Below are 19181 nucleotides of genomic sequence, written 5' to 3'. Positions count from 1 at the left end.
GAAATAGTATTATTTTGAAATAACTGGAATACACATTAGCAACACAGTTATGCATCTGTGTACCTGGCACCCCTCTTCCAACTCTTAGGATAACTACTATCCTAATTTGATGTCTATTATTCCCACAAAATGTAAAATACTTACACATGCATAAATATATGTCTACACNTATATATATTTTATTAAATATATGTATTTATAAAATGGAAATATAAAACATATAAAATATAAATATGTTTAATCAATTTGTAAACTCATTTTGAATGTTAGAAATAGTATTATTTTGAAATAACTGGAATACACATTAGCAACACAGTTATGCATCTGTGTACCTGGCACCCCTCTTCCAACTCTTAGGATAACTACTATCCTAATTTGATGTCTATTATTCCCACAAAATGTAAAATACTTACACATGCATAAATATATGTCTACACCACATATAGGTTGTTTTTCACATTTTAAAATTTTGTAGATTATCAAAATTATAACATTTAAAAAATGCATTCCTTGTTACGCATGTATATTCTACATTGTAATTTTTCTAAACATTGTTTGTGAGACTCACTCATGTTGGTATGTGTAGTTTTATTTATTTTCATTTGAGTATTCTGAAGTATAAACATATTCCGTTTTGTTTATCAATGACTGTATTGATTAACATTTGAGTGGTTTCCAGTATTTTGTTATTACAAATAAAGCTGTCATAAACATCTTCTTGTCCATGTGTATGAGAATTCTTCTACATCACTACTGTTGAATAGAACATTTTACAATTATAGAAATGTCCATTGTGCTGCCCAACAGAGTAGTAACTAGTCACAGAGTAGCTACTGAGCCATTGAAATGTGGCTCATACAAATGGAGAACTGAATGTAATTTAATTTTAACACATTTTAATTTAATAGCTACAAATGGCCAGTGGCTGCTGCATTGAACAGTGCAGCTCTAGATCATGTACCTAGGAGTATGCTGGGTTATGAGGGGTGCACATCTTCAACTTTACGCATTGCAAAGTTACCCTCCAAACTGGTTTGGAGGTGTATGTATAGTGTACAAGAACAGTACTCCTGTTGTTTCATATGCTCACCAATATCTGGTGTTATATTACTTTTTAATTTTGTCATTTCTCCCGATTGTGTCATTGTGGTTTTAACATACATTTACCTGATTACTAGTGAGCCTAAGCAAATTTTATATGCTTATTAGTCATTCGGGGATTTCCTTTCTTGTAGCATACCTAGGTATTGCTTCTGATTATTTTTCTGTTGGAGGCATTGTACTTTTCTTCTTTTTAGCACATATATATACACACACACACATTCTTTTATATATATATATATATACACACACACACATGTGAGTGTATATATGTGTATATATATACATGCATATATATATATATACTTTTTGAGTTTATTTAAAAAATTCTAAACCCAAAACAATTCTCCTAATTTTTTTGCATAAATTTATTGTATTTTCACATTTTGGTTTTCACCTATGTGGAATTTATTTTATGAAATAAGGATCAATGTCTATGTTTTTGTTTTCCCATAATCAATTTTTACAGCCTCGCTCAGTGTAACTTCTATCTTCTATCAAGTATCTATATGTATATAGGGTGGTTTCTGAGGTTTTGATGAAAATGTTCATGTTATCCAGATTGTTTATTCCTGAAGCAATGACTGTTAATTCCTATAGCTTTATACCTTCTTGATATGTGATAGGATAAGTATCCCCTGTCTCCAAATATAATCTTTTCTCAAAGTATTCCTGGCTATTCTTGGACATTTGTTTTTCTATAATAGTTTAGCATTACCTTAAAATAACATTTTTAAAAATTAGAACTACTGGGGAGAATTGACATTTTTGTGACATTTCTGCCCATTTCATTAAATTGAATATTCTTTCATGTTAAATCCTTTTGGTTCTCATTATTACCATCCTAGTCCAAACCATTATTCTCTTGTCTGAAATTCTGTGGTATGAATGTGCCTCCTGAGTACATGTTCACCAACACCCTTCGTTTCTCCCCCAACTCCACCTCTGTTTATTCTCCACATAGTAACAAGACAGATCATTTTACCTGTCATATTATAGCACAGCTATGCTCAAAGCTCGCTAATGCCTCCTATGTCACTAAGAATAAAGACACAAATCCCTAACCATGGCCTTGGAGAACCTGATTTGGTCACTCCTCTGAGAGAATCTTCTACATGTTTCAGCATTCTCATTCCACTCAAGACATGTAAGTGTGCTTCCACTTCAGACCTGTGCACGCAGCTCCCTCTGCTTGTAGTTCCTTCTCTCCAGGTATGAAAATGGCTTGTGCTCTGACCTCATCCAAGTATTTGCCCCAGTACTATTTTATTATAGAGAAGACTTCCTGCCCAACTGACCTAAACGATCACCCCTCTCCACAACAGCATCCCAAGCCAGCTTAACTTTTCTTCATGGCTCTTATCACCACCTGATATGGTATCTATTTATTTGTTAATTTTCTTTCCCTTCCATTAGGACATGTACTTCATGAGTCAGCAACAAATGAATGCTTACGTTCTGCACATACTTTGTTCATTATTATTCCCTTCTTTCTCTATGGCTGTGGTTTTGTGAAAGAAAGAGAAAAAGCCTTAAAAATAAACTTAAACTCACTATCATTTCTGCTTTTACATAGCACTATATTCTTATTTCAGGCTGCTTTTCTAAAACACCTAACATTGGAGATAAATAGGAGGTCACGTTTTAAATGCAATATATTGGTGGTGGCAGTAACACAGTGTGCCATCCATCATTTGGAATAAATAAAAATTTCAGAATCTGTCATGCAAACAATCTTTATGAACAATTATTTAATACCAATACAAAGACAACAGATGTAGGGGAGTTGTCCCAGCCTGGCAAGTAGAGAGAATACAAGAAACTGCAACTCAGATTATCCTGTTCCAAAGTTCTTCAATAGTTCTATTCCTTGACTATTTATGTCACCACCAATGCAGAGCTACTGTAGCCCAAGGAATTCCTGACTTTCTACCTGCAGGTCTGTTAAGTAAGGACAATTATTCTGCAAAGAGGTGAGAAGTCCTTTACAGAAAATGTTGAATTCTAGGGTAGAAAATTGTGTAGTAATGAAATGTCAGTAAGACCACAAGGAGCCAACTCCACTGCAACAGCGACTGCAGATGGGGAGTGTCCAGGTACCACAGTGAAAAAAGCGGGTACAGAGCACAGCATCCACTTATTGTCTTCAGGGATGCTTTTGGCATGACTCTCTCAGAGATAAATTTACTGTTGAGCTACAACACTCTACATTTGAAAAAACAGAAAGTAAAAAGTCTTTCTTTAAGAACAGTTGGTATTGTCAGTCTTTAAGCTATTTATATCAATAGGACTTGGACCATGCAGGTATCTGTGGGATGTGCCGACCTTCAGAGGAAGTCCTAACTAGTCAGCATTGTGGAGCTTTGATAGATGAGGTCACGCTTAGTGAACTGAAGCTCATCTTTTATTCAGTAGATGTAACCTCAGTTTTATTCAACTGAACAAGTTCTGCTACTCCAACACTCAAGAGTATTGACTGCTGTTTCAGAGCTTTGATATACCGTTCATTTTGTAAAGGCAATTTACAGGGTGTTTCAACTTTGGCTATAGATAACCAAGTTATGGGGAGGATGAAAGGGTTCCATGATATTGCAGTATAATTGAACAAATGCATGATTCTTTTTACCATTATATAAGGCAAACTAAAAAAGCAATACGGCAGTCTTTTAAAAAGGGAGATAAACTATATAGGTTACTAAACCAAAGAATCATAGCTAAATATATTTTTTTTATTTTTGCAGAAAACAGGAAATAAAGAAAATGGAGTAAAGACTATTTTCACCACGGCCTGCCCTTAAAGGAGCTAAGCACCCTCAAATTAAATTCGTGCTTCTTAGTTCTCACTTTCCCTTAATATTGGCATAACTCAGCCATGGCATTCTGCCAATTATCATCAGATTGAGAAACAGGGCATTAACCTTCTCTTTTTCAAGGGACAAAGTTCTTAAGAAACAATTGATTACTGCTTGCCCAGGGTCTGCACATAAAACAGTAATTCTCCTGGGGAATCTACTATTTGTGGAATAAACCTTGAATAAAAAAAATTCAATCTGAACATATGTATTGCTTTACCAGTCGCTGAATTATCATAGTCTTATTTTTTCCTTCTTTTCTTCTTAACTATGAGTTTTCTTTCACTCAGTGGCCTATAGAAACCAAGGATGTGCAAGCCACCAATATACCCAGAGTCCTACAAAGATTTCCAAAAGATTTGTAATATAAAACTCCAGCCTTGCTTCTCCTTCCAGTAGGACATAAGATGTCTAAATGACGAATATGTATCTATATGGGTGTACACACACACACACACACACACACACACACACACACACTTTCCTGCACACATAATTTCTTACTCTCCTCATAAAAATGAGTAAAATATACCTTTTCAGGAGGATCCAATATGAAATCACAAAGCTATATAAGGAAAAAAAAAACCTGAAAAAACCTCAAATTAATAGATATCTTCTTGGAAGCTAAATTGCTATTTACCATTGTAATACAGCTGATAAAAAAATAAACCTTATGCTCTATTGAATTAAATTAAATATAAAAGGCTACAGAAAATCATTTATGATAAATTCAGGGAATGTAGATACTTGATTTTACACATTCAATAAATATTACCATGCCAAAGTATGAAGACATTTTTGAATTATCTTTCAACTCAGCTCTTGCTTGGTTGTTTCCATAGCAATAGTGAGCGAACAGTTAAAAGCCACTGTATCATTTCTGTAGCTTGCGGTGGTCACCTTGTGTTCATTTTAATTTTTTTAAAAAAATACCTCTATGCTTCTAAAATTAATTTGACAATACTTGTATTTCCTTTTCACACTAGTGTAAAACACAAAAGGGCAATATTGGATTAGCTTCCTTTATTGAGTTTCAGGACATTTACTTTTATCCCCTCTGAGATTCTGGTGCATCAAAAAATTTAACATGTAATTAATATCATAATCTCTTTTAACATTGAGATTAAAAAAATTTTATATCAAAACGCGAAGGACCAATTCTTGAAGACATTCCCAACCTCACATACTCTTCTCCTTATGTGTATCAGTTAGGATCCTGGCAGGAAACAGATGGCACACTCAAGCTGGTCAATTAAAGAGTATAACAAAGTGACCATTTATAAAGATACGACTAGAAATAGAGAAAATAAGATTGGACAGTTACCTCCCAAGGACAGAATAGCCAGAGCTGTTACTATCCCTAAGCCAGAAGATGCGAACAGTAGAAGTTATCAGAACCTGGAGTGGGCAGTGAGACAGAGAGGAGTACCTTTCAAGAGATATTGCCTTCAGTAAGGTGACACACCAAGTCATGGCAGTGACCAGGCAGGAAGGGAGCCAGCAGAATAAATATCCAAACTTTACTTCTTCCTAATATGCCAGCAGTGTTTCCTGCTGCAGTATAATAGAAACCAGACAAGAATCAAGAGGACAAAGGAACCCACCATTAGGGTCTGTATAGATCAGCCACCCCAGGAGGCAGAGCAGGGTAGAAAGGCTGAAACGGAGGAGCTAGAGAGGAAGAACTAAGTTATCCATCACATCCCTTACTTAGGCATATCATTTTCAATTTGGAAATTTAGAAATAGCAACTTTCAATTTGGAAATAGCATAACAGGAGTTTATCATCAGCAGAACTAGAATGCAATTTTTATAGTGAATCATCTGTAGAAAAGAGGAACATATTAAACAAGATATTCAGACTCACATGTGTTATAAGGTAAGAGAAATATTTATTTAATTTTGCACAAGAACGAGCTTATACTGAACAAATTCAATCAAATAATATTAAGTGCAGTAAAACAAGGAAATAGGGATGACTTTTCCTGTTAGAAAATATTAAGTAACCATGCCTGTGCATTATTTTTATCATTACAATAACTTGTTTCAGATTTCTTTTCAGAGTGTGTACTGTACATAACATGTTATAGCTTCTTTGCTTTACTTCTGAAAATATAATTCATTCACTGCCTGACATTTTATTTCTTGCAGTGAAGAACCTAACCGATTCGTGAAGATTCTGATCTAGAGGAAAATTTTCTGCACCAGTGAAGCTAGAGACTTTCACAGATCCAATGGGCTCAGGCTTTCTATCCAGCGGCAGGATGTCACGGTGTATATTCCACGCCCATTCTTCTACATGGTGATGTCAGACACGGTAGAGGCAGACTTGAGGTCTAATTGTGCCCCAGTAATTTTCCTTTTGTGATTTTGTCAAGCTCCACAAATTTCATAATTGAAAGTTCACTCAGCTATTAACAAAGCTGCATTTAGCTGCCCACAAATCACCCAATTTAAGTTTTAACTTTTTTTGGTCTTTTTAATGAAAGAACATTCTTTTAACAGAAATCTCCCATGAGACAGTTAACTTCACAGTTCCTGAAGGCACTGTGGATCCACTGAGCAACAGATGTGGCCATTCTAGATTTAAAAAAAGTAGAAAGAAAAACAGTATGAATTTTTAAGCCATTAGTAAATGATCACATTTATGGATTGGTACGTACAAATAAAACTGTATAGTTTATTTCTGCATTCCTAAAAATTCAATGGCCCAATCACTTTTCATAACTCTACTATTGCTAACTCAATTATTATGCCCATTGCATTTGTGGGAAGCCATAAACTGACTTTACCCATTGGCATCCTCTGTATCACATTTGTTCTTTTATTTATTTGCAAAATACGTACTGAGTCTATGTAAGCACTACATATATTAATAAATAAAGCAGACATGGTCACTACTCTCACAGAGCAGGGTTTGCAGTTTATAAGGGAGAAAACTAGTAATTACCAAGCCAACATACAATCAAAACTTGTGAAAAGTGCTAAAAAGGTGCTGTGAACTAAATGTTTGCATCCTCTTACAATCCACATGTTGAAATCCTACCCCTCAGTGTGATGGTATTAGGAGGTAAAGCCTTTGGGAGGTAATTAGTGAATGAGGGTAGAGCGCTCATGAATGGGATCAGTGCCCTTATAAAAAAATGAGAACACATGCGTCCTCTCTCTCTATCTACCATGTGATACAATGAGAAATGGCCGTCTGCAAACAGGAAGTGCATCCTTGCCAGATACCAGATCTGCCAGGGTCTGGATCTTGGAGTGTGATAAATGAATTTCTCAGCCTCCAGAATTGTGAGGAATGAACTTCTGTTGTTTAAGCCACCCAGTCTACGGTATTCTGTTACAGCAGCCTGAACTGACTAAGACAAAAGGAAATAAATTAGGTAGTGGTGTGAGATTAATAAAAGACTAACTACTTAGTCAGTGGCCAGGGTAGACTATTCTGTGAGGTGATATTTAAACCGAGACCTGGTGACTGCATGAAAAGGTGGCCAAACGTGCAGGAACCAGCATAAGGAGAGGCTTTGAAATGAGGAGAGTTTTGTGTAGTTAAGAAACTGAAAAAAAGCTTTGGGTAAGAATTTTCAGTTGGGGAAGAAAACTGTGATGATGAAATAGGATAAATAGGCAGGGAAGGGCCAGATATGCAGAATTAGTTTTCGATATAAGGTGTCACAACAATATAGTGTTGTACAAAGAAGAAAATCTTCTATCCTGTTCTATTGATTGCCTGCACTCTTACTTTTCTCAACCAGTTAACTCATACAATAACGTTAATATCGTTTTTAAAACCGTGATGGTGATAATATCCCTCTACTCCTTAAGTGTGTACTCTGTGGCAGACACTTTGTCAGGCATTTAAAATACATAATCTAATTTCAACCTGATAGCATTCCCAGTGGGATTCCTATTAATAGTCACGTGTTTTAGATTCAGAAACTAAAGATCAGAAAGCTTAAATATCATGTACAAAATCACACAGCTAGTACATGGTAGAGCTAGGATTAAAATTCAGGCTAGCCTGACTCTAAAATACATCCTCCATTATATAGTTTCTCTCAGAAAATTGGCTTTTGATGATTGAAATGTATAATACTTTAACATGATAAAAATCGAAAGCGTCTTTGTTTCTATAAGAGGAAATCTGAAAAGATTTTGATACTCCAGCCTTTGCTAAAGCACACCAAATGAGGGAAAAGCCAGTATATATCCAAGAAGAATATTATCAATTTAACTTACTCTCATCTTTTCTAAGTTATTATTAAGCTGAGTTCATATTCTGACAGTGACAGACTCAACCATTTCTTAGACCTCTAGTGGCATTTTAAAGTTTTGTCATCATATCTCCAGCCCCTAACATATTCCTAGAGACAGAACTGTTCGAATGAGACTTGTAGAACTCAGCTGTGCCCCAGAATCTCCAAGATGCCCCAGGCTGGAACCACCTTTGCCTCTCCTGTCTGCCAAAGGCCACTTCGAGGTGCTGGCTCAGAGGCACAGGTTTTCTGACCATAACCAGGTCACACAATCTTTCCTAATTCATTGGCCCAATAAAGTGATGGGAGTACCAGTTCCTGGGAATTTCAGCTCCTCAAATTATATGGCTTTGGAGCAGAAATATAATTAGGAAATTTCTGGAGCCTTCCATCATTGAGTATGTGCAATTGGCATTAGAATCCTCTGGGGAAGAAACCATTAGTATTGCAACCATAAGTATGTCTTAGGAAGGGACTCTTTGTTTTCTAAAATCTTCCAGGAGTGTGTTGCTTATTCCATAAGGACAGATTCTGCTACAACAGGATTCTACAAACCATATCAATGGCAGCTCCTTAATTAGGGAAGCATGGACAACTAATAAAACACCCTACTTGGGTTCCAGTTTTACTGATAGCATAGTTTCTTATATAAGACTAACCCTCCTACAGATTAACAACTACAAAGTCTGAACAAAATACAAAAATAACAATTGAAAGCAATGGAGAGTATCAGGCAGACACTACAGCAGTTTCGATCTTTGAAAGAAGGGAAAGGTACTGTGCGAGTGTTGTTTTCACTTGGTATTCCCCCTTAGGGCACTCCCTAGTCTGTGCACCTTGAGATAACTATAAGGAAAGCAGAAAGCCACAATCTCACTGAGGTGTCAGAGGACAGCTTGGGGGTTGTCAGAGTGGCTGGAAATTGAGGGGGAAATATCTATAAAAGAAGCAGTGAATCAGTAAACGAACTCCTCTCAAATCCTTGGCTGATCTTTGAGTTGCAGAAGAGATTCTAAAGAGAAAATCAAGAGAGCCACAGTTTGAAGGTTGAAAGATATGAGAAGAGCTTTCAGATGCTGCTCACTGAAGCAGTGCGTCAAATCTGTGTCCTTCAAAGATATAAAGGATTGATAAGCAATTTAAGCTTTCCTTAGACTTCTATCTCTCACCACCTACAAAACATCAACTAAAAATGGATTAAAGATTTACATGTAGTATTAATACCTGCAACTATAAAACTACTAGAAGAAAACATAAGGCAAATGCTTCAGGACACAGGTCTAGGAAAATATTTTATGGGTGAGACCACAAAAGCACAGGCAACAAAACAAAAATAGATAAAAGAGACTATATCAAACTAAAAAGCTTCTGCACAGTAAAGAAAACGATCAACAGAATGAAGAGAAAACTTGCAGAATGGAAGAAAATATTTGCAAACTATTCATCTGACAAGGGACTCATATCCAGAATGTACAAGGAACTCAAATAACCGCAAAATACTGCAAGTAATCCAATTAAAAATGGGCAAAGGATTTGAATAGAAATTGCTGAAAAGAAGTCATACAAATGACCAACACATATATTAAAAAGGTTCAACATCACTAATCATCAGGGAAATGCAGGTCAAAACCACAATGAGCTATCATCTCCCTCCAGTTAGAACAGCTTTTATTAAAAAGGAACAAATTACAAATGCTGGTGAGGATGCAGAGAAACAGGAACCCTTATGCACTGTTGGTGGGACTGTAAATTAGTATAGCCGTTATAAAAAACAGTATGAAAGTTTCTCAAAAAACTAAAATAGACCTAACACATGATACAGCAATCTCACTACTGGGTTTTTACTGAAAGGAAAAAAATCAGTTTATTGAAGATATATCTGAACCCCTATGCAGCATTATTCACAATCACCAAGATATGTAATCAACCTAAATATATATCAACAGATGAATGAACAAAGAAAATGTGGCATATATCCACAATGGAATACCATCCAGACATAAGAAGAATGAAATCTTGTCATTTTCAACAACATGGATGAGCCTTGGAGGACATTATGTGAAATAAGCCAGGTGCAGAAAGATACAGACTGTGTGTTCTCTCTCATATGTTAGAGCTAAAAAAATTCATCTTATAGAAGAATAATTATGGTTATCAGAAGCTAGGAGGAGTATAGGGGAGAGGAGGATAGGAAGATGTTGGTTAAAGGATACAAAATTACACAGCTGGATAGCAGGAATAAGTTCTAGTGTTCTATAACACTGTAGGATAAATATAATTAATAATAATTCATTGTATATGTTCAAAAATCTAGAAGAAAGGATTGTTGAATGTTCCCAACAAGAAGTAATAAATTCTTGAGGTAAAAAATACCCGAATTGCCCTGATAATTACACACTGTACATATGTATCAAAATATCACTCTTTACCCCATAAATATGTGCAACCACTATGCATCAACCAAACATACAAGGAAAAAACCAAACAAACAATTCAAGCTTTCAATTGAAGGCTCAAAAGGGCCATGATTAGGAGTAAAACAATACCTATATATTAAGAGATTCATGCTAAAACTAAAGGTACATTTGAAACAGACCTTCCTAACTGGTGTAAAGCCAACCTTCAATAAGTGCCAGGTTATTGGCCAATAATTTACAACCTGCTAGAACAGAAACAGTTTTCACAAGAAGCCAGTGGAACCTATGGTCTATAAAACATATCATCCATCATATCCAATATATTATAAAAATGAATAGACATGTGAAGAAAAAAGGAAAATGTGGCTCCTAATGAAGAGAAAAAGTAGTGAATGGCAAATGACTCAAAGATGATCCAGATGTTGTAATTAGCAAAGACTGGAAGGTATCTATCATAAATTTGCTCAAAAATGTAAAAAGATATGGTCATAATGAATGAACAAATAGCAAAGCTTGGCAGAGAAATTAAACTATTAAAAATTAAGTGCAAATTCTGGAACTGAAAAATGCAATATCTGAAATGAAAAGATTCACTAGACCAACCTAATAGCAGATTAGAGATGGCAGAAGAAAAAGTCAGTAAATTTGAAGACAAAGCAATAGAAATTATCCAGTCCATAAAACAAAGACAAAATATTGAAATAAAATAGAGCTTTAGTGACTTTTAGGATAATTAAACCATCGAAACAAATGTTTAACTGGAGTCTCAGGAAACTATGAGAGAAAAAGATGTGGCAGACAAAATATGTGAAAAAACAGTGGCTCAACTTTTCTCAAGTTTGGTGAAATGATATCAACTTAGATATTCAAAAAGCCCAGCAAACACCAAAGAAAATAAAGACAAAAAAAAAGAGATCAGACCTAAGCACATCATAGTCAAACTACTAAAAACAAAGATAGAGAATCATGAAAGGAAAAAGTGGGGGAAAAAAGAAATACTGCATACAAGGGAATAAAAAAACAAATGATCACTGTATCAGAAACAATGGGAACTAGAAAATGATAGAATATCACCTTTAAAGTTCTGGAAACAAATCTGTCAATCCTGAATTCTATATCCAGTGAAAATATTCTTGAAATATAAAGACATTTTCAGATAAATTAAGAGTTGAAAGAACTTGTTACTAGCACACCTGCAATAAGGAAAATGCTAAGGAGTGTTACTCAAGCTGAAGGGAATGTAACCAGATGGAGACTCCAATATGTAAGAAGAAATGAAGAGTACCAGAAATGGTAAATATGGTAGTCTTCCCTTATCTGCAGTTTATCTTTCCACAGTTTCAGTTACCTGTGGTCAACTGTAGCCCAAACAAGTGAGTAAAATGTATGATAAAACATTCTGAGAGAGAGAGAGATAGAGATCACATTCACATAATTTTTATTATAGTATATTACAATTATTATATTTTATTAGTTATTGTTGTCAATCTCTTACTGTGCCTAATGTAAATTAAATTTTATTGTATGTATGTATAGAAAAAAACATAGCATATATAGGCTTTAATAAGGTTCAGTACTATTGTGGTTTCAGGCATCCACTTGGAGTCTTGGAACACATATCCCTTGTGGAAAAAGGAGCAATTACTACATGTGAATAAATATAAAATATACCATTTTTCTTTTCTTAATTTCTTTAAAAGACATAAGACTTACTAAAGCAAAAATAATAACATGGAACTGTAGGATTTATAGTGAACAGAGTTGTAAAATATATTACTGTTTTAGCACAAAAGCTGTGTGGATAAAATTATAATGTTGCAGAGTTCTTATATTTTATATGAGTAGTATAATACTATAATTATAATGTAATAAGTTAATGATATATAGTATAATCCCTAGGACAACAAATAAAATAATAATATGAAAAGTTACAGTTTAAAATCCAATAGAACAATTTAAATAAAATAAAAATGTTATTAAAGAAAAAGAAGGCGGGAATGGATAAATAGGTGTATAAAATATAGATGGGACAAATAGAAAACAAATGACAAAATGGTAGTCCTAAATCCATCAGTGTCGCAAATTACATTAAATGTAAATAAACAAAACACTTTCATAACAGCTTTTCACACTGGGTGAAAAATACAAAATGGTAGTCCTAAATCCATCAGTGTCGCAAATTACATTAAATGTAAATAAACAAAACACTTTAATAACAGCTTTTCACACTGGGTGAAAAATAAGAACAATACATTATCTATTAAAAATGCACTTTAAATATAAAACCGTTGAAAGATTAGAAGTAGATGAACAAAACAATATACTGTGTGGCTAAATAAATATCAGACAAAATTAATTTCAAGTCAAGAAGTCTTGCTAGAGATAAGGAGGGACATTATGTAGCAATAAAATGGTCAATTCACAGAAGACATAAATGAGTACAAGCTGTGTAATTCAATTTATATGAAATTTTATCAAGGCAAAATGAATTTATTACAAAGAAATAAAATTAAAGTTGCCTACTGAAAGTAGGTGTTACTGAAAGGGGATCCAAAGGTGCTCTCTAGAGTGCTGGATATATTCTGTTGGATATATTCTGTATTTTGATTTATCAAACTCATCAAACTATATACTTAACTGTGAATTTCACTATAATAAATATTACCTTGATAAAAATGAAAATAAAACTGACTCACTGAAACTCAGTCTGACTACTAGGAATAATAAGCACCTACTATTAAAGCTCATAAAATAACTATTTTTTTTTTTTTTTTTTTTTGTTGGAGGGCATGTAGTCTCGCTCCTTGGGTCGCCCGCAGGCTGGAGGTTGCACGCGATGGCCGGATCTCAGCTCACTGCAAGCTACTGGCCTCCTCCGGGTTCAGCGCCATTCTCCTGCCCTCAGCTTCCCGTGTAGCTGGGCACTACAGGCGCCCGCCACCTCGGGGCGCCGGGGTTAGTTTTTTTTGCTATTCTTTAGTAGAGACGGGGGTTTCACCGGTGGAGCCAGGGATGGTCTCCGTCTCCTGAGCCTTCGTGATCCGCCCCTCTCGGCCTCCCAAAGTGCCTGGGATTACAGCTGGGATTACAGGCTTGAGCCACCGCGCCCGGCCTCTAATTATTTTTATATAGTGACACAGTACAATAAGTTTCCTTAAGACCTTTCTATTTTTGGCTATATTTATTGTTAAAGAAGTCCTTGCCACTCTTCATACTAACCTTTGCGAATCAAGGTTAGAAGACAGTCAACTTTTAATTTTCAGCTACACTTATTTTTTTATCCTATTACTGTCAATATTTCAGTATGTTTTAAAGGAGTCCATTTCCTTTATTTTCAAACTTTTTGTAATTAAAGTGAGTATGTAATTATACATAACATTTTAATCTTAATTTTTATTATAAGCATTGTGATCACTTCAACAGCTGAATAATAATATATAATCTTCTAATACATAATTAGAATATATTATATAAGTATAACATATCATATAATTGCATTGTACACAAAGTTACTATAATTTATTTAACTGTTCTATTGTTGGATATTTTAGTTTCTTCCTTAATTCTGTATGACAATGTTGAGATGGATATTGGCATGTATATAGCTTGTTTTATACTTTAGATTATTTCTTTAGGTTAGATTCTCAGACCTGGGATTAAAGAGAACAATATATTTGTGTGTGTGTATGGGGGGTGGGGATAGTGTGTTGCACTGTGTATTTTTAAATGATATTAACAGTGCACAAAACTAATAATTCCAGTATATCTCTGTCAGCATTAGAAATTATGAGAAACTTCTTTACTAGAGTATATGAAAATAATTACTTGTAATTTTAGTTTACAATTAAGGTTCAATTATTTAAAGGCTCAATGATTTCCTCTTTTATTTTAGTATTTTTAGTGAGTTGTTTATTTATCCTTTGCAGATTTATTTATGGGGGAAATAATTGCTTTTTAAAAAAGCTTTAGGGGCAAGGTCTTACTTTGTCACCCAAGCTGGAGTGCAGTGGCATGATCATGGCTGACTGCAGCCTTGAACGCCTAAGCTCAAGTGGGCCTTCTGAGCAGTTGGGATTATAGGTATGAGCCACTGCACCCAGCAGTAAGTACTTTTCTTATTAATGTTTATGTTTTTAATCTAACACATAAACCAAATCTGCTGAAGCTATTTTTTTAGTCTGTAGTTGTGACTTTTTTTTTTTTTGCTAATTTTATGTATCTATAGAAGCACTAATCTTTTCTTTCAGTTATATTTTATCATTGATAAATTTTAAAAAGTATCTCCCTCTAGAATTTTGATAAATATTTAATTATATTTTCTTTATTTTAATTTATTTTAATACTTAACACTTTTTCCATGTGGAATTTGTTTTGATATGTAACATAATTTTTATAACTGCGTGTTATTTCCCTCAAATTGATATTTAGTCATTCCATTATTTGTGAAATAATGCTTTTTTCCTCCATTGATTTGCAAAGTCCTGATCATATATTAAAAGCTTTATTATAATATTGCCCTTTTATAGGTATTTTTTCCATAGATCTTGTTATCTATTCTAATGTTAGAACAGAGGTCCACTGGCACAACTTCAAGTTTGTAGCTTTTGATAGATGAAGGCAACATTTAGGAAGTGAGGATCTTGATCACTTTACAAAACTCCAATTTCTTCCATACCTCAATAACTGTAGCATTGTATCTAGAGTCTCCCTAGGAGTTAAAGTAGCTCCCTGGTTTCTGATTTTCAGTTTCCTGCTCAGTGATTGTCTATTAAAGGAAAGGACTCCCTAACCCCTTCTTCCTCCTTATTTCTCAATTGGATACATCCCTCTTTGTTGTTTGAAGCTCAAAGTGTTCTAACCAAAGTGTGCTTCTCTAGAAGATTTCGAAAAGAGAACTTCTGAATTCATTTTTGACTCAAGAGTTTAACTTTTGAGTGGAGAAGGCTTTTTTCCTTTAAACTAAGAAAATTAAATTTGAAGACACCTTTAAAAAGAGAAAAGAAAACTTGTCCTTTTCTACCCAACTAACTCCTAATTCTTAGATCTCATTTACTGAGGAGTTACTCCTCAGCCAACATTTATTGAGTGCTTACTATGTGTTGAGCACTGTCCGAAACTTTTTGCGTGAATCATGTCACTTAATTCTTAGAGTAACCCTCTCAAGTAGGCACTATTACAATTCCCAAGTAGGTACTATTATTTTTCCCATTTTTAAGGACAGCAAACTGAGCTAGAGACAGATTAATGAATGTCCCCTGAGGTCACATAATTAGTGAGGTTGACCAGGCTTTGAATCCAGGCAACCTGATTCCAGAGACTACATTCTTGACCACTAGACCAAGCCTGTCCAAGAAAACATTTTGTGATAACAGAAATGTTTTTTTTTTTGTGTGTGTGATATAGTTTGGATATTTGTCCCCATGCAAATCTCATATTGAATTGTAATCCCTAATCCTGGAGGTGGGACCTGGTGGGAGGTGTTTGGAACATAAGGGCAGATTTCTCTTGAATGGCTTAGCATTATCCCCTAGGTGCTGTTCTCACCATAGTGAGTTCTCACGAGATCTGGTCATTTTAAAATGTGTGGCACCTACCCACTAACTTTCTCTCTCTCTCTCTCTCGTTCCCACGCCTGCCATGTGAAGTGCCCACTCTTGCTTTGCCTTCCACATGAGTAGAAGCTTCCTGAAGCCTCCCCCGAAGCAGATCCTGGTACTGTTTCCCATACAGCCTGCAGAACTCTAAGCCAATTAAACCCCTTTTCTTTGTAAATTACCCAGTCTCAAGTATTTCTTTATAGCAAAGCAAGAACGGCCTAACACAGTGTGCTATCTAATATGACAAACAGTAGCCACATGTGGCTATTGTGCAATTGAAATGTGGCCAGTGTAACTAAGAAGTTAAATTTTTCATATTATTTAATTTTAATTAAAATATAAATAGCCACATGTGGCTACTGACTAGCATATTGAACAACAGAGCACCAGATAATAAGCTGATAGAGAATAACTCCCAGGGGTGACTGTGTCTGGTTTTGCTTATCATTATATACCTGGTACCAGCACAATGCCCCACACAGTGTGTATTTATCAATTAAAAACAAATAACTCAGAGGGGAGTAGAATGGAGATGTAATAAATAAAATAGTGCTTTCAAAGCACTAAATTGTAAAGAATGCTTACCTCTAAGGCAATATCTGAAGCCTGTTTTGCATAAACTTTATTTTAAAATAACACAAAATAAATGTAATAAAAATTAGTATTTGAGATAAATTTGACAAAACAGCATATTTTATGACTCATATTTAATAACAAGAGATAAAGAAAATAGTATCTAATACTAACTTCTGCAAATCAGTACTTATCTGACAGGAAGAAATGACTTTAATATCAAAATACACTTTCTGGAATGTATTTCTATCAAGAGCTGAGAGATTATAGTAGTTGTTTATAAGGCAGTGAATGACAAGCTCATTCAAATTCTTTACTCCAGAAAACAGTCTGAGTTGTTTTTCTGCCTATTACTATATGCATTTTCTTACTGCAAATACCTTCTGTGCTATATTTCATTTTTGTTCATTACTCAATATATATTTTTGTCACTATTGCTCAGAAGAATAATCTCACAGAAAGATTAAGGGTGTAAGAGGACTCAACTCTATTTGGTAATTAAATGTCAGAAAGTATTTCCCTGTTAGTCATTAGTGCTAAGTTTCGAGATATGCACTATTGAATATACACATATTAAATGTATATTAAAGGAACCTTGCACATACATTCTTAGTAACTTTTAGTAATAGTAACTTCTAAATTTTCTAATGCATTTCATAAAACAGCAGTAAATGTTCACTCAAAAAGCTTTGCTTGATTGACAAATTGCATTGATTGAAAGAACTAGAAATTTGAGCTTGAAATAGATAAAAATGGCATCTCAAAGCTTAAAGCATTTTATATTTCTTTGTCCTGTTACTTCAACCTACTCTGGTAAGAATTTGTAGTAAGTGAATCTGAATTAAATTGCTCTGTAGGATAAAAATTACAAAATGGAAATGCTCACTTAAAAAAATCAGAGCAGTTACAGATATCTGGCTATGTTATGCTGAGAAAAATCTGACACGTCTGCTATTTGGTTATTACTGTTAAGCCTTCAGGTTATTTATTTAGTTTTAGTGTTGATTACAAAATTATGACTATAAATCATAATGGCCACAAGATTAAATTTATATAGAAATAATAATCAAATTAGAATGCTTCCAACATTGTCACTGATCTACAAACTCTATATGCTCTGCCTACATTCATTGTATTTGTGCTCTCATTGAAGCAAAAGGCACAGAGCTCTATTTTCCAATGAGAATAAGGTGAAAGAGCTTTGTAATGGTTTTTCTCCAACTGTATGAATAAAATATGGTAAAAAACAGATCTAAAATTTTTCGACTCAATGTAACTAACCATAACAAACCAAGAAATACGCCCATCTTTGCCACATTGATTTCCACTTTGGAAAATGTAATAAATCTACTTCGCTTATGTATCTTACGGACCTTGTAAAAGAACCAGCTAAAAATCAATAAAACAATATTGTCTCCTATCATGAAAGAAGAAACATGAGGTTTGTTGTTTCAGCTTTTTAAAAAGATGTGTACAGTTAGATACTTAGGACAATTTAAGTAGCTTGTTTCTATTCTGGTGATATAAATAACGGATCATTCTGGTTTCAGTCCATGCACTGTCCTTAAATATACATCAGAGGGATGCCCATGATAGCCTTGGAACTAATAGAGCTGAGTGGCATTCCTCCCATCTATGTTTGAAAAATGAACAGAAAAAAAAACCTTCCCATTGTCAGGTCGAGCACATTATTATCTATGAGCCCTGGGTGCAGCTGGCAAAGTGCTCACTATTTAAATGTAATGGGGTTTACCTTGCACTGGCAGAGAGTACACTCAGTGCCATGTTTGATCCAAGAGGACCCGGTGAAGCGAACCACATTCATCTCGTCCAGGCAAGTCTTGGTGATGTCATTGCGGATGGTGTCGGCCTGGCAAGGGTCTGTGACACAGCGCGGGCAGCACTCATTCTCTGGGAGAATACTGAATTCACACTCCACATCTGGGCAAGGCAGGGGCCAACAATCAACTTCCCCTTGCTACAAGAAAAACAGATGTGCAAGGGCAGAGGGAGAGGGAGGAGGAAACGGAGGGAGGCCAGGAAAAAGCAGATGAGCACAGTGTTTACTGAATACTCAATTTATTTGACTGATATTTAAACTTAGATCTACAAAGCCCATGAATCTTTCAGGGAATGTATTAATACAAAAACCCTATCAGAATGATGAGTTCTGTATTGCAGCTTGATTTTGAAACAATCTTCAGGATTTAAATAACACCAATAGAACCAAAGCAAAAATCACTTATCTTAAAACAATAAAATGTGCATGCCCCATCTTTCCCATGGCAAAGGAGAGAGGTTTTCATTTAACGTTTTGCCCATGTGATACCTTTTCATTCTTTCGCTATTTTTTCTAAGCTGTTAATCATTCCTTTATGCATA

The 19181-nt window shown here is 34.7% G+C and overlaps 1 protein-coding gene across 1 annotated transcript in view; it reads right to left on the bottom strand.

Moving 5' to 3' along the window:
• Positions 1 to 5823: 5823 nt before the first annotated feature.
• LOC108539994 (protein kinase C-binding protein NELL2) overlaps positions 5824 to 19181 on the bottom strand; it is a 37138-nt gene continuing 23780 nt past the window's right edge. Inside the window, exons 5-6 of the mRNA XM_017888975.1 lie at positions 18553 to 18777; positions 5824 to 6533 (exon numbers count right to left, since the gene is read on the bottom strand). Of these exons, the coding sequence (XP_017744464.1) occupies positions 6483 to 6533; positions 18553 to 18777 (276 nt within the window). The 3' untranslated portion in view covers positions 5824 to 6482. The remainder of the gene's footprint in view (positions 6534 to 18552; positions 18778 to 19181) is intronic.

The sequence above is a fragment of the Rhinopithecus bieti genome, unplaced genomic scaffold (genome assembly GCF_001698545.2).
Source record: "Rhinopithecus bieti isolate Rb0 unplaced genomic scaffold, ASM169854v2 scaffold_17829, whole genome shotgun sequence".
NCBI lineage: Eukaryota > Metazoa > Chordata > Mammalia > Primates > Cercopithecidae > Rhinopithecus > Rhinopithecus bieti.
The sequence above is the reverse complement of the archived record's forward strand: the minus strand, read 5'-3'. Positions and strand labels throughout refer to the sequence as shown.